The 21,728-nt window shown below is 38.2% G+C and overlaps 4 protein-coding genes across 14 annotated transcripts in view; 2 read left to right on the forward strand and 2 right to left on the reverse strand.

Moving 5' to 3' along the window:
• Window positions 1-17,829, reverse strand: Dera (deoxyribose-phosphate aldolase). Of its 6 annotated transcripts, none has more exons than XM_086975481.1 (6): window positions 17,691-17,829; window positions 2,652-2,879; window positions 1,948-2,123; window positions 1,338-1,523; window positions 840-1,009; window positions 1-501 (listed from the first exon to the last, which is right to left on the reverse strand). In XM_086975481.1, exons 2-6 carry the CDS (start codon window positions 2,855-2,857, stop codon window positions 313-315), a joined length of 927 nt encoding a protein of 308 aa, XP_086831607.1. In that variant the 5' UTR covers window positions 2,858-2,879; window positions 17,691-17,829; the 3' UTR covers window positions 1-312. The 6 variants fall into 6 exon arrangements, with proteins under 6 accessions (XP_086831607.1, XP_022669583.1, XP_022669582.1 ...); XM_022813848.2 differs by lacking the exon at window positions 17,691-17,829 and adding an exon at window positions 3,724-3,964; XM_022813847.2 differs by lacking the exon at window positions 17,691-17,829 and adding an exon at window positions 3,801-3,962.
• On the forward strand, window positions 4,313-14,846 carry Atg9 (autophagy-related protein 9). 3 transcript variants are annotated; one of them, XM_022813836.2, is made up of 12 exons: window positions 4,313-4,517; window positions 6,495-6,580; window positions 6,737-6,909; window positions 7,297-7,455; window positions 7,851-7,986; window positions 8,396-8,739; window positions 9,080-9,268; window positions 9,520-9,670; window positions 10,741-10,893; window positions 11,037-11,198; window positions 11,434-11,784; window positions 12,037-14,846. In XM_022813836.2, the coding sequence occupies exons 2-12, from the start codon at window positions 6,500-6,502 to the stop codon at window positions 12,502-12,504; spliced, it is 2,367 nt and encodes a 788-aa protein (XP_022669571.1). In that variant the 5' UTR covers window positions 4,313-4,517; window positions 6,495-6,499; the 3' UTR covers window positions 12,505-14,846. The 3 variants fall into 3 exon arrangements, with proteins under 3 accessions (XP_022669571.1, XP_022669570.1, XP_086831599.1); XM_022813835.2 differs by having other exon boundaries at window positions 4,314-4,517; window positions 8,990-9,268; XM_086975473.1 differs by lacking the exon at window positions 4,313-4,517 and adding an exon at window positions 5,064-5,086 and having other exon boundaries at window positions 8,990-9,268.
• The window catches only part of MagR (Iron-sulfur cluster assembly 1 homolog MagR), an 18,202-nt gene continuing 4,082 nt past the window's right edge, over window positions 7,609-21,728 (reverse strand). The window contains exon 5 of one of the 3 annotated variants that reach the window (XM_086975485.1): window positions 7,609-9,662. The gene's annotated coding sequence lies outside the window, so the exon portion shown is untranslated. Of the gene's footprint in view, window positions 9,686-19,610; window positions 19,905-21,728 lie in introns of those variants that run through there. The other 2 variants (XM_086975484.1, XM_086975483.1) reach the window with 2 other exon arrangements.
• The window catches only part of LOC111253810 (fidgetin-like protein 1), a 17,691-nt gene continuing 13,920 nt past the window's right edge, over window positions 17,958-21,728 (forward strand). Inside the window, exons 1-6 of one of the 2 annotated variants that reach the window (XM_086975474.1) lie at window positions 17,958-18,319; window positions 18,842-19,170; window positions 19,682-19,934; window positions 20,201-20,338; window positions 20,665-20,879; window positions 21,384-21,580. In XM_086975474.1, coding sequence (XP_086831600.1) covers window positions 19,043-19,170; window positions 19,682-19,934; window positions 20,201-20,338; window positions 20,665-20,879; window positions 21,384-21,580 — 931 coding nt within the window. In that variant the 5' untranslated portion in view covers window positions 17,958-18,319; window positions 18,842-19,042. The remainder of the gene's footprint in view (window positions 18,320-18,841; window positions 19,171-19,681; window positions 19,935-20,200; window positions 20,339-20,664; window positions 20,880-21,383; window positions 21,581-21,728) is intronic. The other variant, XM_022813837.2, reaches the window with a different exon arrangement.

Consider the following 21,728-nt stretch of genomic DNA (forward strand, 5'->3'; position numbering starts at 1 on the left):
TAGCTAGGACCATCTGAAATTTAATTTAGCTAGTCGGGTCAATTAAGTACTGATCAGAAAGAATTCGAAGCAAGAGTCCGTACATAATTCAGTGTTCTATAAGGATTTATCGTTACGTTGAGTCTAGCGCACCCTTGGTCTTCCTATTCATTTATAATGGCAGTGGCGATCTTTTGACTACCTAATATAATACGTCAAAAAATCAGAAGTTTCTTAAATTGCTGCAAGTTCTTGAAGTTCGATTTTCCTTTCTGGATGTTCATCATTATAGTTACGCATTAATATACTTTGAGTTGCCACTTGTTACAGAGGTCAGGACTTCCAGACGCTGCGAGTAGCGTAAACAAACACTTGCTTCTCAAGATCGCCCAGCAGATCACTAGCACCGATACGGAAAAGATCGTTGTAAAGCCATTTTTCGCCAAGGATCGCGTTGGTCAAGAGTTGCCAATTAAGGGCATCCTTGGCGGTGTGTATGCCACCAGCTGGCTTAAAGCCCACCTGTAAAACGAAGTGTAACTTAAACTTAATTATATAGATTATATGGTGCTTTTAATAAACGAGTAAATCGTTGAGGTGAATCAGAATAACGCAAAATTTGTGTTACACATGGGTGGTGCTTCGACGGAACCATGATAGGAAAACCATTATTCACATAAAATTAAAATCACCTTTCCCTAATCAGTATTAGTGTTATACAATGAAAAATACATGAATTCTAACTTGTATATTTATAAGGACGGTATTTTTAAGCGAACCATAATACTGTAAAAACTATTCTTATAGACTGGGCATTCACGTATGTATCACATTCAAGTAATCACGTGTCGGTGTTCTACCTTTCTGTGGGTTTCCTGATAGAACTCCTCAATGGCTCTAAGCATTGTAAGACCTACAGGCAGATTCGCGTTTACGTTTTCCTTCCCAGTCGAAGTCTTAATAAAGTCCGCTCCGGCCATCATCGCTACGAGGGATGCTTTATACACATTCTGCAGCGAACCAAGTTCACCTAGAAAAAGGTACGGAAATTAACATGTACTTTACTCGCTGTAGTAACAGTTCACAGATTTGTGACTTTCATCCTGTCCACTGGGGCTATATGAAAAACCCAGGTCGAAGAATCTCTGAATTTTTTTTTACTAGAAACACACCCATTTGAGCAAAAGTACTGCCTGAAGGCCCTGAGGTGGTAAACCGTTATGGAGGCAATTGCTTTGAAGCCTAATTCGAGTCAGTAAATTTCCACAATGATGAAAGTAGTGAACTGTTGTTTTTGCCTCAAACTTGTTAATGTATTTTATACATGAAAAATGATGTAGTATAGTTGGTGAATTTACCAGTGGCAAGGATGGCTTTAAGGTTCGCCCGTTTACAGGCACGTTTCATATCCACAATTTCTTCATAGACTCGTTCCCAATCGTGTTGGAGTGCTGCTGCTCTATTTATGACTATGTCAATTTCAGAGGCTCCTTCTTCAACTGCATATTTGATCTCTTCTAAGCGACATGACAGGCTGTATTGTCCTACAATAAAATGCGGTTAAAATTGTATGAAGATAACCTTGTTTAGTAAGCAACAATTCTTTCTTGTCGTATGAAATACACTAGCAATTGTTTAACTGGCGCCTTTACGTCACAAAAAAATATCCATACTATATTTATTAGTCATGGCGGTATGGACATGGCTATGTCTAAAATCTTCCGTCTCACTCATCAGGCTAATGATGACTAATGACTGTAGGCTAGTACAAAGACAAAAGGTCAAAATATCGAATGAAAATGTGAATTCAAAGTATTGTAATATTGGTGTCATTGAAATTGTCAGTTGTGCTTGAACATGACATTAGGAAACACCAAGGGACACTCAAGCGTAGTAATTTTTCCAAGAACTGTTTTGGGCTAAGAAATAATTGGGCAAAAGGTTATTGCAAATTTGTCACAATCGTACCAGTAGGAAAGCCTGTGGCAACAGCTGCAACAGGCACAGCTGCACCTAGGTCTTTGAATGACTGCACACAATCAGCTACTCTAGCTGGGTAAACGCAGACTGCTCCAGTGGTTACCGATAGTCCTATGAAATCCGTGATCTCCTTACACAAGGGAGCCACCGCTTTTGAACACAACCTGTATATATATATATCACGTACATAACGAATAATTGAGATTTAGCAAAACGCATGGGAATTAACTCCGTTTTTCGCTTTTTTTTTTCATTGTCCGCAGTGCATACCGTAGATCGCGATCGCAACAAACTATTATATCATAAATTATTTTACACAGAAAGGACTTTCGTAATAGGGCAACAAGCCTCTAGTAGTCTTTTTTTTTTATTTAGACGACTATATATTAAACACACGTTTCAGTATATCCTCAAATAAATTCGGTAAAGGATAACGATAGCTAAATAATCCGGCTTAGGAGAAAATTCTGAATTTTTGAAAGCTTCCTCTACGTACTGTGATATAAGTAATGTATGTTGGGACGTTTTCCTGTACGCCTATTCGCTTCTCTTCTTACATTTGCTAATTAAAATAAAAAACTGTATATAACATTATATCTCTGTGTAAATTAATATGCCCTCCGGACATATACAAATAAAAATTATAGCCTATAACTAAAAACAGGTGTCGTTTGGCCTTAGATACAGCTCACCTGAATATCTTGGATGGAGTGTCATCGCCTGAGAGTGTCGTAAGGTCGATGCACGTAATGGCACGCAAATGCCAGGCTATTGCGTTTGCTTCTGTCACACAACGGCGACGTATAATATTTGCACATGTTTCCTTCACAGAGTATAAGTTCACCTGCGACGAGTTTACCCAGTCCAAATCCAGGGGTATTGCGGACGAATTCGGCATATTGGTTTATGTATGGTGACCTCTGTGAAGTGAACCAGAAAGTATCCATTTGTAATGTTATTGAGAAACGTTCTTCCTATTTTAGTACATGCATTATGTATGCAGATGCGAGATTTCTCCGCTGTCAATACAATTCGGTAGTGCGGTATAATTCGGTAGACATGTTTTTTTAAGTACGATTTTCCCCAAGCAAGGGGCAACTGGACTAGACGAAATTATGCTTTTCGGAAGTCGATTGGACATCTAGTAGGACATGGTATGATAGATTTTATTGCCCACAGAGAAGAACCACAAAAAATTTCAATCGGTTTTGGCACGATATCATTCATAAAATCCACCGCCAATAAATAAAACTATTCATTTTGACGGTATTAAAGTGCTCTGCGATGAAAATGATCTAGATAGTGCTGTAGGTCGCTAAAAGCCAAGACATTCATGATTGTCTACATGTCTGTATTATTGCAAACTGGCGGTTGTGGGCATCACCATTGATCAACACCAACAATATTATCAATAAACGGTACTAAATGAATCAGGTTCCGCGTAAGCATTGTAACGTTGGACACGAACGACGATTACAACATTTACTTTAGACCATACTGCGAAACGCTACACTGCGTTACAACGCTTTTGAAAGTCTGGCACACAGGCTTACACATACGCATATACACCACAAGTACAAAAATTCATTCTATCTACTTCCCGTGTCAATAATGTTAACTGCAACGTTACTTCATAACAAAAAACCTTTCAACCTGATCTACAGACTTTGACAGTACGTGGATTAGATTTGACAATAACAGTGCCGACTTTGTCCCTCGGCAAAGATTAGAAGTGTTCTGCTCTTGCTGTGTCAAACTTTGTACCATTTGTATCGAAATCTATGATCGACGCAGTCCACTGACAAGTTTATTATGTGTTCAGTACGTTGAAAATCACTCACAGTGACAACGAAGCCTTGTTCTCATACGTTTGTTTCACTATTCGAACGTTCGTTCGCAGACTCCTTCGGCTCTTTACTTTAGCATTCGTTAGCTGGATCCAAAGAATAACCAGTTCTATCAAGACGCGCAGATGGTAATCTCTTCTATAGGAATTATTCCTGCACTGTTTTGCGAAATCGCCCATCCAGAATGATTCCTCTCCTATGCAGCTATAAGCTAAAGTCTTCGCCCTGCATAGATACCATGTTATTGCCAAGACCTTGCTTTTTCGACGCATATACATGTAGTACATAAAACTAATTCTTATTGTTGTAATAGCGAGACGGTATACACGACTCTGTTTGGTCTATGAGTACTGTGGTTTCCACTTAACTACTACTATTTCCACTCTAATCCCGTAGCTAAATCCATCACGCGTGGTTAGATTTTGTTTCCCAAAATTCACGGGCGAAACATATTGCCGCGTAATTGCTCTCTCCGTTCTGCAGGCTTCTATGGTGGTCCACGATCACGTTGTGTTCCGATGCACAAACAGCTGAGAGCTTTAAATAGCGAAGATTCTTTCTATGATTGGCCAGAGTACAAGAAAAGATTAGAACGCAACATTTCTGCTGTGGTGTTGACTGTGCTTCAGAGCATTGTTGTAATTGGCCCGTAATCCTTTCGCTAAGTGCACCATCTGCACACCCTATGGATCCGTTTGGGATCGATAGCTGGTAAGAAAAGAAAAGGAAGTTTTATTCCATAGCGCAGTATGTTGATCTGGTGATACTGTAGTAGAGAAAATCTTTCCAAGAACATATAAATAGACCTGTTCATCAGGGCTTTGGGTATATATTAACCTTTATTGGATACGGAAAGATCCGGTTATGGACGGTAAGTAAAAACGAAGGTAATAAATATCAAGGCTGCCTCAACGTTCAGCAGGAAACAGAATGGACCGTGCTGTTCCAAACGCAATGGCCGTCATAGTCGGTGTATTGATAAACGCCCCATCGTTGTCGAACAAGCAATATGGGGTAGTCAATAAACAGCTTATTCACCTCCCTTGCGTCGTTAGAGAGAAACGCACCTTCGGTGTTGCTGTCCTTGCCGTAGCTCGAATAATCGCGATCTGCAATTCCTGTGCACTAACGGAGCATTAAATAGCTAACTGGGGGCCAAAAGTTTAGTGCCTAATCTCCTAAACTCTCATTGACGCAGTCTTAAAAATTCACAACTCATTATCATTGCGATGTGGTGCCATAGTATTTAATAAGACCGAAGCCACGAGGCGTGTGTATGTGTGCGTATCATACATGTAGATTACTGGCAAAAGGAAAATCACGGTGACATACTTTTACTGTCGGAAAAAGAGGTGTACCAAATATAGAAATTAGGCCGGGCAAGTCTAGGTTTCAACTACAACTATATATTAGACTGAGCTCTTATATTGTTCCCTCTTTATGCATAAAATAAGGTGTAATAGTACTGATTTGACGCACATACGGTATGATATCAAAAAGTAAATATGTTGATCCTAATTATCCATTTTATAATGTTTGTTTTTTAAGGATCTCATGAGAAACTTAACCCGTGGCAACATTTAAAAATGTTCCACGACAGTCTTACACACTAGAAAATCAATGGCTGCAGTTGATGTAGATTTGTGCAATGATTCGTAATTTTCGCTCATTTCTACCTGTACTGATAGCAGCGCGTTCATGCGCAGTTTCGACAAAAACTTGCTTACAAGTTAGATCTAGTTACATTTAGTTTTTTTTTTTCTAGTTCTTAAATTTCTGTCGTATAAAAGCATGAGATATGAATTCCATAGTACACACCTGTGTTTATAATTGCAGTAATAGTGTAATGTGAAAACTACCGTTGTAAATAGGCAAATTGTGTTTGTGGTGCTATGGCGTAAATTATTATGTGCCGGGCTGAAAAATTTTATGCTTACAGTGGATACTTCATAAAATAAGCTAACGTAAATTAAACATGTGGCGTGCAACGCTTTGTGGCTTAGACAGAAGACAACTAGAAGAACCAAAATAACAACACGAATCTCTTTGCAAAAAGGGTTTCCTCCTATTATTAATTGAAGACGAAATTACTTCAAGAACACCTGAGGCACTACCATCGTCCCTTCTCTGCTATACATTTTACATATGAGTGGCATCAGGTGTAGCCTTCTCAAGTCTTTTGATGTAGCTTCGCCGCTATTACTATATTTGCCGACATTATTATGGGAGACATAAACCAACCCATCTACATCGTGAGTTGTTGTGATGATGATAGAACAGCCTAAGGCACATGTAGTCCTGCACTCAGTTTAGCCAGGCTTGAACTTTATCGACGCAGCGTTGCCAACCGCTTGTTTTGTTTGTAGTATCTAGTTATGGCAAAGCAATGCTGTTTGCTTGGATATTTCGTACAAGTATTGTAATAAAGAGCAGATCACAGTAGTGCAGTGCTGATTTGGTTCGTTAAATTGAGAAAGCATGTCACGTTAAGTAAATACTTTGAAATACACCTATATACAAATATAACAGGAAATTACGAAAGCCACTTATAGAAGAATTTTACTTGAAGATTGGACATGGGAGTCAGCAAATAGCGAATAGCAAAAGCAGTAACCAAATCAGCATTGCAATATAATATTTTACCACTAACCCAAGTTTATGCTTTGTTCTCACCTTTGGTTTCTACAGAGGACATGACTAGCAGTATGTCGTATCGAGCGTTAGAGGGTGGCTATCAGGAGCTGCCCCACGGAGACGATGATGCGCCACCGCAGGTGCGTAAATGTTATCTTGTTGATCGGTATTCGCTTTGCGCGTGCTATAAAAAATCGTTGAAACCGTTTTGTTGAACTTTGCTTCGTTTTGAAAAAAATGTTTACCGATAGAAATGTGCTAAACAAGTTTGTTTATATTTGTTGGCTGTGTATTAGCCGGGCGCGTCACCGGGAGAAGGATTGGATCTACAACCAGACGTACACATCGCCGGCACAGAGGGCACGTCCGCCCATATACCCGATCTGGACAATTTTTTCCGCAAGATTTACGCCTACCATCAACGGCACGGATTCACGTGTATGCTGGTTCAGGACGTATTCGCTCTAGCGTACGTATAAATAAACCAGCGTCGACCACTATTTTTAAATATCCCCGCAGATGGGCTTCATAAGCGGGGCACGATGACGAACTTGGCCTAGTCTATCATTGGTTTAGCTAATATGATCCGTTTGATTGCTTACCAATAATACATATCATCACAACATCATCACATGTTATATCAAATAAATTACTCCGTTCAGCACTCAATTATTTGGTCATGTAATATAAAGTGTCCATACTTTAATATGGCCTAAGACATATGCGCTATATAAATAACTACTGAATGCTTTTTCCAAGACTATAATAATGATAACTGACTATAAACAAAATCAATAGCTCCATCAAACAATGTAGTAATGCTTATAATTTTTTTCATTTCATATCCCGATTTCAGTCAGCACGTGTTTTTGGTTGTATTTATCGTGTTCTTGTTTTCCTGCGTTGACTACCCAATTTTGTTTCGAGATAAACCTGTAGATGGCCGCAATACCACGGAACACGTTAAGGTGAAACTTAAAGATGGCATCATACCGCCTGGACAATGCATAGCCAGGTAAGTGAAGAAATCACGAAGTTTTGTTCAGTGCTAGATGAAAATTTGGCCGCGCTTTTAGTCGGATTTGTATTTTAGCTAGGCAAAAGCTAATTTATTTCATTTTCACCCACCTCGACTCTTACGTTACAGATCTCAAGGACAAAAGCAATGTATTATTTATCTTAATCTATATATGATTTATTTTGATTTCGCTTTATTGTTTCCTTGATACTACCACTATATGTCAAATATCTTACATGCAGTAGTGAGCTCATTGAAGGCGGTAAATATCCTCATTTTATGTAATGTCTGCAAATGTCTTCGCGGGTTTTCAGAGGACTTTAGCAAAAACGGCACGAATCGCCGTTATTTAAATGTTATCTCTGTTCATTCGTGGTGTCTTTTTCTATCAGGTTATCGCGCTCAGTGGGCTTCTTTTTTGTGATCTGGATCATCTACGTAATTTACAAGCTTGCCGTTCTTCTAAAAAACCTGTGCTCCAATTTGGAGATTAGGCGATTCTATTCAAAAGTTCTAAGAATACTACCGGTAAGTTTTTTCAACTTTTCATGAATAGCATCATGGTTCTCTCTTACTCCCTTTATCTTCCGGTCCCTCTCTCTTTCTTTACGCCTAACTCAAGCCAAAACGAAGGCCCGTCATGTACTTATTACATATACATAGCTAACAAAATATAATTGGCCTTACGATTCAAATCAGTCATTGCGTAAGATCAGATAGCTCTCCTGAAAGTGCGACCCCGCTTCTCCAAGTAAAAAGTAGCCCTCTGTACGGCTTAATTTATGAAGCGATGTCATTCGAGACCCTTGTTTCATTGGGTAGGCGTTTAAAGTCGAATTATATCTGTATATATATAAATACAATTAATGTAGCAGGTATGTTCTAGCAACGTTAGTTGAACTACAGTGGTAAACGTGTTCACTTGCTGTGAATTTAGGGTGAACTAGACAATATGACTTGGCACGATGTGCTGCAGCGATTACTAGAGGCTCAACGTCAAGGCGATTATCCCATTGCGGTCCACAAGCAGGAACTAAATGAGCTTGATGTCTATCACCGCATCCTGAGGCATGACAATTATTTGGTGGCGCTAGTGAACAAAAATGTTTTACCGCTGAGGTTCAACGTACCGTTCATAGGGACTGTTACATTCTTCAGTTCGGGCCTCAAATACAATATTCAAATGCTACTCTTCTGGGGACTGTGGTCCCCTTTCGAAAACAACTGGAACCTTAGAGATGATTACAGAAGACCGGAGAACACCCCCATTCTAGCTGACGAGTAAGTAGAAATCAGGGACTTATGAAAAAATGTCGAAAGCATAGCAGTAAAAAAGGAAAAGTAATCGAGAATTATCGTAATTCTTTAGACCATTATGTAGTTGGGAAAAGCATTAGGTAAGGTAAGGCGTCTGCTATAACTGTTCACGTTTAGGTACTTAGATATGTGTCATAAGAAATTTCCTTTACCCATATTGAGTAGTGAAATCTGATTGGATTTATGATGTTTTTCTTGTCGTCCCGGTTTGCAGAATGGCCCGAAGATTCCTGAGCGTTGGTCTGTTAAATCTTGTCTGTATGCCATTCATTTTCATTTACCATCTCTTTGAAACGGTGTTCAGCTATGCTGACATGGTGAAACGGGAGCCTGGTTTCCTTGGCGCTCGAACCTGGAGTGGATATTCGCGAGTTCACCTTCGACACTTCAATGAACTTGAGCACGAGCTCGATTCCCGCCTCTGCATGGGCTATAGGGCAGCGACGCAGTACATGAATGCATTTACAACTCATCTAACAGTCATACTGGCTAAGTATGTCTAATTTTTTATTGGAGATGTTTTTGATTTCTGTGTTAATTCTCCGAAGTCACTGTCCTTCTGATGTATATATATAGTTCTGTATTATGCAGTATTATACTTAGCATTATTCCATTATTAACCAGCGAGATAAAGAAAAAAGTTTTTCAGCAAATGATTCAGTCCAGATGATAGAAAAGGCATTTTTAGAAATGTATATGCCTGCGGCATCTGTTATTTTTTTCATTTTCATCTTCACAATGCAGGAATATCGTGTTTTTTGCGGCCTCTCCATGGGTTGTTCTTGTCGCCCTGACGATTTGGGACGAAGACTTTCTCGCAGTGGAGCACATTGTAACGGCCATTGCCATCCTGTCGATGATTCTCGCCATTTGCCGCTCAGCGATCCCTGATGAGGTATGATCTCGGTATCTTTAATTATTAATCCTTAATTGTTAAAGATGTTTAGTTTTGCTGTTAATTAGCATTAAAATCCAAAACTTGACATTTCGGAAGTCATTTAGTTATATCTGTCGTTTGTAGTCTTACCGTTCACAACGTAAATGAACTCAATTAGGGATGGAAGAATTAACTTTATATCAGTGGTCGTCGAAGGCTTAAGACCTTGCAAAAAAGTCAAACAACCCTTTACTTGCAGAACTTTTTACATTACTAACTGTTAAATGAAGGTATTGGCCGTCAAAGGCTAAAGACCTAGCAAAGAAGTAAAGCAACACTTTGTCCGCATGGAATGGATCACCTTTTATTAACATTTTCATATTAATTCAAGGTGGCTGGGAAAGTATTCAAGCGTAAGATCATTCACGACATACAAATTGGAAGTCGCACAGGTTCTGCATGTTGTCGACACAAGAATTGTCATTTTCCAGGGCTAACAAGGCCAAGCGGGATAGTGCCAGTCAATGTCTCCTTAACACACAACTATTGTTCGTATTTAAATATATACGTATTTGAATATACGTGTATGATTTCGTTAAGCATAACTGAAAAAAAGTATGAAATTTACTCCCTTATCCGAATAAAAAAAGTGCGAAAATAGGAACTCCTTTTAGAAAGTTCATACGAAAAGCATGCATTTTCTACATAGGTCTTTTGATATAGTGATTAAGTAGAGCTGCTACAGTTAAGAAGATAAGTCACAATTCACCGAACCATTACATAGAACTCTGAGACTCCTGCATAGCTACTTAGCCCATGCGCACAGTTTTGAAATGTCATGTTAGGGAAAGGAATTAAGGTTTTGTGTATGGTACACAATTGAGGCTACACAGATAGTCTGCCTTAACGTCTGTCGAATTTGTGTTTCCAATAACATAATCTTATGGGCACGATATCTATGATTTTGTTTTTTTTTAAATTTAGTACAATTTTCGTCTTTTTGTTATTGCTCGAATAAATTGCGATATGAATTTGTAATATATAATCTACGTCAGCGTCTTATATATTCTTGGTTTTTAATTTCACAGCATATGATATGGTGCCCAGAGCAGTTGATGAGAACTATTCTTTCGCATATACACTATATGCCCGATGAGTGGCAGTGTCACGCTCATACCACGGTTGTACGGGATGAATTCGGCAATCTCTTCACGTATAAGTTCACACATCTATTGAGTGAGGTACGTGTCCGTGGTTGTAACCTGTCTGCTTCTATTTTTTCGTGGGCCTAACTAACTACGTATACTGCATTCTTCATCACGAAAGTACCTAAACGTTTCCAGCACGAAAGTATCTAAATGCTTGCAACTTTTTGATTCTTCAGGTTCTTAGTGCAGTGGTAACTCCGTTGTTACTTCTGGGACCTTTCCGATCACGGAGTCGAGAAATCGTTTGTTTTTTTATTGAGAACTCCATCTCGATCGAAGGTGTCGGAGACGTTTGCACGTTCGCTCAAATGGACATCGAGAAGCATGGCAATCCACAGGTGCATGATTTTGTTGAACATTCGATGATGCTGTGTTCAGTTGTTAGAAATCACGGGCCCTGAGCTTCTTTAAAGTTTGTTAATAAATATTTATTACTGAATTGACCAACTTATGAATATAATTTGAAAAGAATTGTTCGGGAAGAAACTCAAGATAAATTTTTACGTGTGTGTCTGTGTGTAACCCGAATACTAACACAGTAGTGAATCTTTTTCTGTAAATATTTCTTGTCAGTGGACGAAAGCGGCCGAGCCAGCCGACGAGTCTACGACAGAAATTACTGCCCGAATCAGGGAACCACATCCTTCGAAGCAAGGCGAAATGGGCAAAACCGAGTTGTCCTTGGCACGCTTCCATTTGAGCAATCCTCATTGGAATCCTGACTCTCATATGGGTCAACGGTTCCTACAGGGGCTTAAGTCTCAGATCGATGCCACAGCACTTGGTCAGTACACGTCCTATTTGGCGACTCAACTACAGCCCTTCGATTCGACATCAACGATAACTGCGGGAGTCTTCCACGGACAGCCACAGGGCCAGCTGCTGTCTCAAAGTGTTCATAGCTATATGTCCATGAATCCAATGGTTTGTATCTATGCTGATTATATTGATATTGTTGTTTTTTTAACTCCTAAAGATGATGTTATTGGAAATCGTGAATGAATGGTACAAATGAAATGAAATGGTGAAATGGTATGGAAAAATAATGAAATGGTTAGAAAATCGTTCACTGGCTCCAGCCGGGTATTTGAAGATATACAGCTTGAGTGAACAAAGAAGATCCCTCCCTTACTCCCGCTTTCTTTAACTTGATCATTGTATGTCATTACGTTACAGATGTCACATGTTCGTTCTAACAAGATCGGAGACGTTCCTCTGGTTGGACCAGGCATCACCTCAGCACAAGGCCCACTCACGTCAATAACGTCATTAGAACAAAGATCTAGGAGCATTGAAAATTCAGCCATGACCTCACTGCTTCAAGGCAGCCTTGGCGGTTCTGTACCAGGCGGGCGGCAGCACGCATTGCTGAGTCCTATCCCGTCAGCTGAGCAAAGTTCTTTGTGTATGAGTGCTAGCGCGCTATTTCTTTACGAAAAACACCAGCCATCATCGGCGTCTCATGGGGCCATAGGCGGGTATGGCAGTCACGGTACGCCCCGACGGACGCCTTCACGACCGTTGGTATCGGGTCTCGCAAACATTCAGGAGAGCCGGTTAGAAACAACGCCTCTCCTCCTGCCACAGACCCAATCACAGCGGAGTGGAGCTAGCACTAGTAGCTACGCGTCCGGCTACAGATAGTTTCATAGTTGTATAGCCAGTTCATTACCTACGCTGCAAAACAACTGTTGTGAAAATATAGTGCGCTACTACTGCTGTAACAGTAAAGCTGGTTAACTCAGAGCTAACCGAGGTGACCAGTATACGAGGTAATTGTTACACGAGATTAAGGCCGAGAACGCATTGGCTACCTAAAAGCACCCGCGATCTCTATGTGCAATTAGCACGATATTGATTAAAAATACTAAATAGAGGCAAAATGTATTTTGGAAGAGAATGTACAATGTAGATGAAACGCTGTCAAAATCGTGGAAGTGGGAGAAAACCTTCGCGATAAGTAGCTTCAGTCGACCTGTACTTACTTTCAAATTGGCACAGGAGGAAACTCATGTGTTGCCCAGATAAAATACCCCCCATAAAAAACAGACAGACGGATCTGCACAAGTTAAGCAGGTCATTTTAATCTCAGTGTGATAAATTTTTTCCTGCTGTTATTTTCCTTTCAGTTAAAGCATATAAATCTGTAAATGTCACGCCTACACAAATAATATATAAGTAGTAACGTGTATTGCTGAAGTGAACTTAACTACTTTCCGCAGTAAAACGTTGCAGATCGTTAACTTGTTGATATCGTGCTTCTCGCACAATAAATCTAAAAAAAAAAAAGTTTGGTTCCGGAATTTTTCCCCTCGGCACTGTGTGGTAACAGAAGTGAGCATTTTCTACCTAGATTGAACTAAGACTTCTAGCAGACCCAATTCAATACGAATGTGGATGCATGTTTACTTGCATATTGAGTATATTCAGCTTTACTTCGACCTTCAGTTAGTTTTACCGAGGGATTTATTAACTATTTAAGGTAGATAGAAAACGCTTCCTTTTGGCGTCCGAACTTGTTACTTGCTCATTCATTTGACAATAGACAACGCTTCCTTTTGGCGTACGAATTTGTCACTTGCTCATTTATCAAACGAATGGCAATAGTAGTGGCTTATTGCAATGCAAAAGTCGCTGAAAGTATTCAAATGATCGATTTATTACATACACCTACACAAGCATATGGAGCGAAAACAAATTAAGCAGTCTTATGAATATTGATGAATATGTGTTGTATACATAAATCGAGAGAAACATTGAAATAACGATATTTTCGTATTTAGAGGTTAACTCGGCGTACTTGTAGTATATGTTGAAAATACCTATTATATTACGCAAGCAACGGGTTATACGAACGGATAAAACAAAACCACATATATGATGAACAATGTAGCAAGCTGCCGTGACGCACTGTTGATCAATGAAAATTCAAATCCACCCTTGTATAACATTCTGTATGCTTGATTGAGAGTACGGCTTGTAGCACATATATTGTTATTATTACAACTGCCACAACACTTTGCGAAACGACGTAGTTTCTATTAATATTTCAGTGCTAGCTAATCAAATAGATGCGGAAATGCAGTAAGCCGTGTGCATAAAGTAGGTGTGAATATAGTTCGTGTGGTGTGTGTATGGACGTAACGAATTACACGATATAATTCGTTTACTTAATCGATGAGTGATTTTAGCTACAAAGCACATGGCGATTTACTCATAACGGCAAAAATTTATGTAGTCGAAATGAAAAAATCAATGCTTAGATATAGATAAATTTATATGTATACATTTATACAAATCACAGAGAGCGCACACACCAACTCATCGTGCTATGTAGAAATCAACTATGAAAATGTAAATATATATATATGAATGCATACGGTAATTAGTGCAATTGTTTAGCTTTTTCTTATGTCTTGCGTACCTATATTAGACGTTGGTTATTCCGTAAAAACTTCGTAAAGAACCAGGGTCTCCGATGATTCCGATTGATTGTTTCATGGGAAATCAAAGATTACATCAGTAGAAGGTTGAGCAAAATAAAGGCCAAAAAACAGTGCTAAAAAATCTCCGGAGTATTTGGCGGCTAATACAGATAACATTGTGTTAATGACTTGAATATATTCTCTGATATTGTCCCCATGTTACTCAACACGTTCGTCTAAGTTCTTCTAAGTTAAGTGATGAATAATTACAAAACATCTTTAAACCTGTTTTGAACTAAATTAAGACGAAATAACCTTGTTCATCTCTATATCAAATTCTATATAATTCAGATCATCGGCTATTCCAAACAGTTAAATATCACATTTTAAACCATCGCAAGTACAATCTACTCGTGCCTTGTAGTGGATACTGCTAAGCATTTGCAAACAATATTCGAATAATGAACAACATCACACCTTTTACCGAAGTAGCAAATAAACGTTGCCGAAGATGGGTATGATTATTAATTTATATAATAAACAATATTTTACGACAAGTTACATATTGGAAAACTCAATTCATTATTGGATTATATTGAATAGTTCGGGGGTTATATGGGCCACCGCATCTCAAGCATCTGGGAAAATAGATGCGGTAAATACTAATTGTATAGAGAAGTTAGAAGGACGAAATGGTCTCAGAGTACAACTCAGCTTGGTTTGAATACGTCTGTGTATATAGGCAATTTCGTACTCGTTGTATCACCTGGCGTTGTTGTCCACAAAGTGTTACATGTGGTTGTTTTTTAAAGAAATCTTGGCGACTTCATCGACATAACTTATCGTTCGCATAATCCACCATTGTCGCACATGCACTACATTGTAGAAAATTATGACTACAGATTAGAATTTGTCATAGATCGGTGATAACAAACGAAAGACGTACGTACAAAAATTCACTAATTATACTTTACCAGTAACTAGTATAACCGCTGCTGCGTTTTAAATGTTTGAATGTGTGTAACCTTCTAACTCTCCTTATGACTGCCTGGATATCAAGATCCGCTATCGGGAGGAATATATTAGCCTACTCCATTGATTACTGCGCGAGGATATATTACTGTCCGTTGGATAATAATCTGAGGGCATAAGACCTACTGTAGCAGTTTAGAAAACGACTTCGTCCTCCAACCTCACTAAGATATCTTGCACACATTTGTCTTCGTCTGTTACGCACATTTAAGCTACAATCAAATTTGGTTGTTACTAAGTCCCAAGCTTGCCAAATGCTAGCTACCGTTTTAAAGCTACGACAGATGAGCCGGTTCCGAACAGCGCTAATGAACCTATCCCGAAATGTCAAAGCGCATGTAAGTGCTATGCATTCAACTTTTTACGCTCTGTCGGTCGAAAGAGGACCAAGAAAATAGAAATAAACAGGTTATGGATTTGAGACGCGAAACCGTCATTTCCTGATTCAAACATTTGCAATTTCATAAAGACAATAGGAAGAGCACCACCAGTCTTCCGAAAACTATGAAATACCTAGCGGTCTTTATCGACATGATATCCATAGCTTATAATTCCTATATAAATAATTATTACATATGAGTTATATATGTATATACATATAGACGTTAGTGGGTTATTGACTTCAATGGACTCTGCTTTCAGATTGCATTCACATATAAATGTTAATTAATATGATTAGCCATTCAGCTTCAGTTACACACATTGAAGAAACGTTTATTAAATAGATGTTACCCAAATACATTTGAAAAAATGCTATACGAGTATTGTATAACAATTAAATATCATCCGACTAAATTATCTGTCTGCCAGTAATTTGGTCTGTAATAAGACCTGTAAATATTTTCAATATGATGTTAATTATACCTATGATAACACAATGGACAACGTGATTGGATAAGAAGGACATATACGGTTTCAATCCGGGCGTAGACAGGCATCGTTTTGTGAGGAGAGCCAGCTGTGTAAATTAACAATTAAATGGTTAAGGTACCACATGATAACATGAGTAGGCCATGAATAACATTATCACATTAAATCATATACAATAGTGTAATGCACGAATTGTCTAGAATTGTAAGCAGTTATTGAATTAAATTCTTTAAGTGGCTAAATTTCTTCATGTTTGTATCTGGTACTAGCACTAAGCATGGCTTCAGACGGCTGACCCTTTCCATCACGCAACTATGTACGTCTCTGCGAAGATTCGAACTACCCCACGCATTCCTCACATTAGTAAACAGACACGTGATCATTCTCAAAAGTAACGAAAGCTAGCTTGTTCTCGACACTATTTTATATTTCTAATTCTAATTCGTAACTGAAATAAGGCCGCGCTTAAGGGGCTACATTTTAGGACGATTCTCAGTTCAATGAATGTCGCCGTACCTCTTTCACTCAAGGCTCATTTTCTGTGGCAAAGAACAATTTACAACTGAACCCTTTTTGCAATCTGTGGTACTTTAATACACTTTGAATTCAATATGGAAATACAAAATGTGTGTATTTATTTATGTGTACAATTGCAGTAAAATGATTTATTTCTCACTACAAAAAAGGAGAAATAAGAAATAGAAATACTCATCGCGCCACTTTCGGAGTTGTGCAGGGCGACGAGCTGATAACGGTATGATCACACAGACCAAGCTATGAGTTACCACGAAGTTGGTTTAGTAAATACAACATTAACTATGACCACAAAATACTAAACAAACATATCTACTGGGTTTCTCTCGAAGATGCTATCGCTTGGCGTTTTTTAATCAACCCTAACAAAAAAAGCTCTGTTTTTAAGAGACAAACATGGAACTCGTTTGCCTATTATATGGCACTCCAGCTAGCTTTTAACATCGTTGATTATTACGTCAGTGCGGGAAGATTTAAAATTCATAAAGCATTCATATTGTAAATCTGTACTTCTCTGGCCAAAAGTTCGAGTAATTGAAACGTATCAACCTAATTTTTTTATCTTACTCGTCAGGTAAATGTCTACAATTGCAACATTCAACAGAATCAGTAATATAAATGTATATATACGAACAAATAGCAAATTATCAATGAAATGATATTATACATGCGATCTTACTATTCGACATTTGTTTATGGAAGCTGCGCCCTATATATGTATATATAAATGCGGGAAAACATCAGCTTATAAGGGAGAAGTTTGCATCGAATATGTTTACAAAAAGCATATTCGGTGTTCCTACCAACGCACGCACCTTTACAATTGGGCGAATAAGATTCTTTCAGATTGAAGTTTACCACTTCGCTAATGATAAGCGTCTTTATTTTAATAAAGACGCTTATTATAAATCAATTCGCTGAAAAATATTCGAAGGAAATGAAAGAGACAAAACAAAAAGAAAGGCTTACCCATTACGCGACTGGTCCTGAAGAACATACTACAACAACATATATATATATATATCTAGCGTTCGTAAAATAAATTAACTGCTTAAGATTGATTGAAAATAAAACAACACTCATTATATTTACGGTTTTATTCCATAAGGCATTTACGATTTGAGCAGTCGAAGAATGTAAACGCGGTGGGAGGTTTGAACTTCGTCTGCTAGGAGTACAAACATTTATTTAAGCCCAATGCTCGACTGGCGCGTAAGTAGTGTTTGTAAATCTGCGAGAAACTGTGTTGTACAAAAGTGCCATTTATGACATTTCTACTTTATCACTCTTTTTCTCTTTTTTTTTTCAGTTGTTATTGCAAGAAAGCAGCCAAGAGTTTGTCTCATTCAAGATTAAGATTAGGTTAATGGTCGTAATGAAATTTAACTGAATCGGCAGGCTCTATGACATGCCGAAATCGTATGACGATCTCTAGCTTCTTTTTCTCACGTTTTGTTTGACATATTGAAGTGCGTCGCAAATATCAACTTGCGAAATTTAATAGCAGATTGGGGATATGCTATAATTTGATGTTTGGTGTACACGGTAGGCAGCTGTGAGAATAGCTGCTCTATATAGAATAACCGGTGAACTAAACGGTACGCTTTCCATCTACATATTATATATATGCATTAAATTATCGTCCTCATATTATGATGGAGTTCACCTGTAATGTATCCATGTTTCGTGTTTTTAATCAGAAAGACTGGATGTAGTACACTATGTTGTTAGCTGTACGATCCATTGAGCTGAATCGCTTTCTATTTTTGCTTTCGGTTAAGGAACATCTATTAATAAAGTACTCTATCCCATTTGCGATTTTGATATCACTAAATTTTGCGCGTAGTAATCACATAGTCAAATAGAGTACCGCTCATGATCAAGGAAGCTAAAATCATTCATAATCTAGTTTATTTTTCTATGTCCAGAAGTAACTATTCCAAGTGCAAATATATATCTACGCCTTTTCTGTAGCGTCTAAGATTTTTCAATAGAGACGTAGGTAGAAATCATGTTGTAGTTACATACTTTGACGGCCGACGGTGACCAGTTATTACTTAGATCTATCAAGATTCTAAAATGTATAAACATTTCATTATCGGTTCGCTAATGTTGATTAGCATACGACCACTGAGAACAAATAAAAAAGCGGAAAACTAAGCCTTCCCAGAAAAAGTGAAAAATCGCACAAAAAGGAAGAGAAAAGTGCCACGCATCCCGGTTGAATTACGAGTACACTGCTAACGTAGATCAATCGCTCAGCTGATTTGGTATCCTTTCGTACCAGTTTAGATTGTGATCTGAATATCTCTAAACCGAAAATGAGCGATATTTGGGCAACGGCAGCACAGTTACAGCGCAAGATTCTCGAACCTCGCACCGCTTCTGATCAGATGGCTGGAGTGCGAGGCATGTTAGTGCTGTGGGAGGCTCTATTCAGACAGGGAAGGTAAGCTTTGTGAAAAGCTGGAGCACGTTGTATTTTTATAAATACACTTAGCAGCGCTATATAATTGAGATCGATATTGGTCCCCAGCCACGCTGCGATAAGAAACAGTATTTTCTATTTAGACATAATTGATTTGCTAACGTAACTATGAAAGGGGTCGTTGCTGCTTAAAGGCTTGAGTTGTGGAAAACATGAAGTCGGTAATTAGTAATTTTTGTTCTTGCTAAGGCCATCGAATAAACTCAACATACTAGGTGAAAGTTGCTTTTGTATCTAACTTTACCTTAATTGATTTCGTCTGTTTAATCATTATTAGGTCATTCAAAATTTTCAGTAATAATGTTCTAAATTTATCCGAAAATCTAAAGGCAAGTATTAAGGTTAGTCAACTGGAGTAATTAGATAAAACTAACATTGTGATATAAAAGCATAACATAATATACATGCATAAACCAACAATTTGTTTGCGATTAATTTATTATTTGGAATTGGACGCATTTTTTGCCTCTAGGATAAGTGCGGAGGCCCATGTCTTTCTTAGGATCCAGTACTCATCAATGTTGGATAGATTATGGCAATCTGATGAGGTATTGTCACAATTTCTTCCATTGAAAGGAAATGTATTAACAAGCATTAGTTCAAAAAGCGACAAAAACGAATCCCATGTCGTCCAACATCGAGTAGCTGAGACAGCTCGTTGCAAAAGTTCTTGCACTCGGGAAAAAATCCGCGACCTAATCGAAAAACGTGGAAAAGCGACGAAGGTGAGAGTTCATACCATGCTTTACTACAATGATCACTACTCTTCAGATTAAAACAGTGTCGGTAATCTGTGAACGTCTCTAGCGCTGTCATAAGAGCTTGTTTATTTTCTCGCCTGCAAACTGAATGTAGTACATTTTTTTTAATATTGTTTCAGTTAAAGCCATTAAAAACTACAAATAAAAGCTGCCGAAATTATTATTAGGAACTGTGTATACACGATGAGCGTACATGTGTATAGTACTAATGTTTGTACACAATTTTACAGGAAAAAAATTCGACCTATTTTGATAGTAGCGAAATCCAGTACGCAATCGATAATGCTTTTATCAACCCACAAGAGATGGATTCAAGTGGCAGGCCACCTCTATATGATTCTAAAGACGGCTCATACATCGATAAAGGGGTATTATCCGGAGGAAAGGAAAAAGATACTCTTAAAGGGCGCAATAAAACACCTAGTTTTATCACACATTTATTTGATCATAATAAGCGTTTGAATAAGGATTTGCACCTAAATGTATAATGAAAAACTGTATAAGGACGAATTGTCCAGAAGACTTTCATGTATTCGAGATAAAAATTTATTATTTGATGATTGACAGCTCAGTACTGAATTGGCTATAAGACTTCTTTAACATATGGATATTCAAGATAATTTTGTATAGGATTTTGTATAGGATATAGGATCAACATATAATGTAGGAGTTGCTGGTTTAAAAACAACTTCAGACTGGCGAACCGTTCGATGTGGTTGCTTTTGTCAAACACTGGAAGGAGGTAATACTATCCATGACGTCACAACCTTCAGCGTCAAATGCAACTTCTAGTTCTGTCACTTCCACAAAAGCTCCATGTCATCCGTTCTCTACTGCTAAGGACATGCATGACGACGAATTGGTCAAGAATGGCAAAAGGAAAAAGCCCGAACCATCTAATTCTGCTGAGTAAGTGTATTTTAGTGGTCTTTTCCTTTCAGTTCCTATTGCTAAAACGTAGCAAATTCTTGCTTGCACAATGTGGCATGTATGACATTCGGTGTTAACCTCAAATGTGTAAGTAAGAACAATATGTGATGAGTGTGGGAAAAAACCGAAACCCAATTTTATGGGTTCAAAACCCAGGGCCTTACGTGGTCAATGTCCTTGAAACCTATTTACTAGGTAACCAAGAAAACCAGTATGCTTTTATTACGGTCTGGAGTGTTTCTTATTTTTACGAAATCCTAACCATGCTAACGTGTAGTTGATTTAATCGTTGATCTATTAAATGTACGTCATTACGGAAGAAGCATGAGTGAAATCACACAGTTGTACAATCCAAATACCAAAGCACTCATAATTTCCTAAATTTAAGCACTATTTAGCTGTTATTATAAGACGACTAAATTTTTGTACTGGATATTATTTTAAAAAGATAGTAGCCTCAACTGTTTACTGTAACCACTACAGGTGTTCGAACCAAAACTCCGACGAATTTAACGGAGCTTTGAAATGCATGGACCCGACTCTTGTCGCGGTTATTAAAAACGAGATGATGACCGTTCGGCCCCAGATAACATGGAACGACATCGCGGGACTGAAGTTTGCTAAACAAACAGTCACCGAAATGATAGTCTGGCCTCTTCTCAGACCGGACATTTTTAAAGGTAAAGCCTCCTCTATTTTTTCCACACCCTGAAACTGAAAACCGATGGAAAACTCAGAAAAAATCTGGAATCTATATAACCAGATGTCATCATTCTGGTATTAACTAGTACAAAAAAATTAAGAAAAAACATATATATTAATATTAAA

The sequence above is a fragment of the Varroa destructor genome, unplaced genomic scaffold (genome assembly GCF_002443255.2).
Source record: "Varroa destructor unplaced genomic scaffold, Vdes_3.0 BEIS01000007.1, whole genome shotgun sequence".
NCBI classification, from domain to species: domain Eukaryota; kingdom Metazoa; phylum Arthropoda; class Arachnida; order Mesostigmata; family Varroidae; genus Varroa; species Varroa destructor.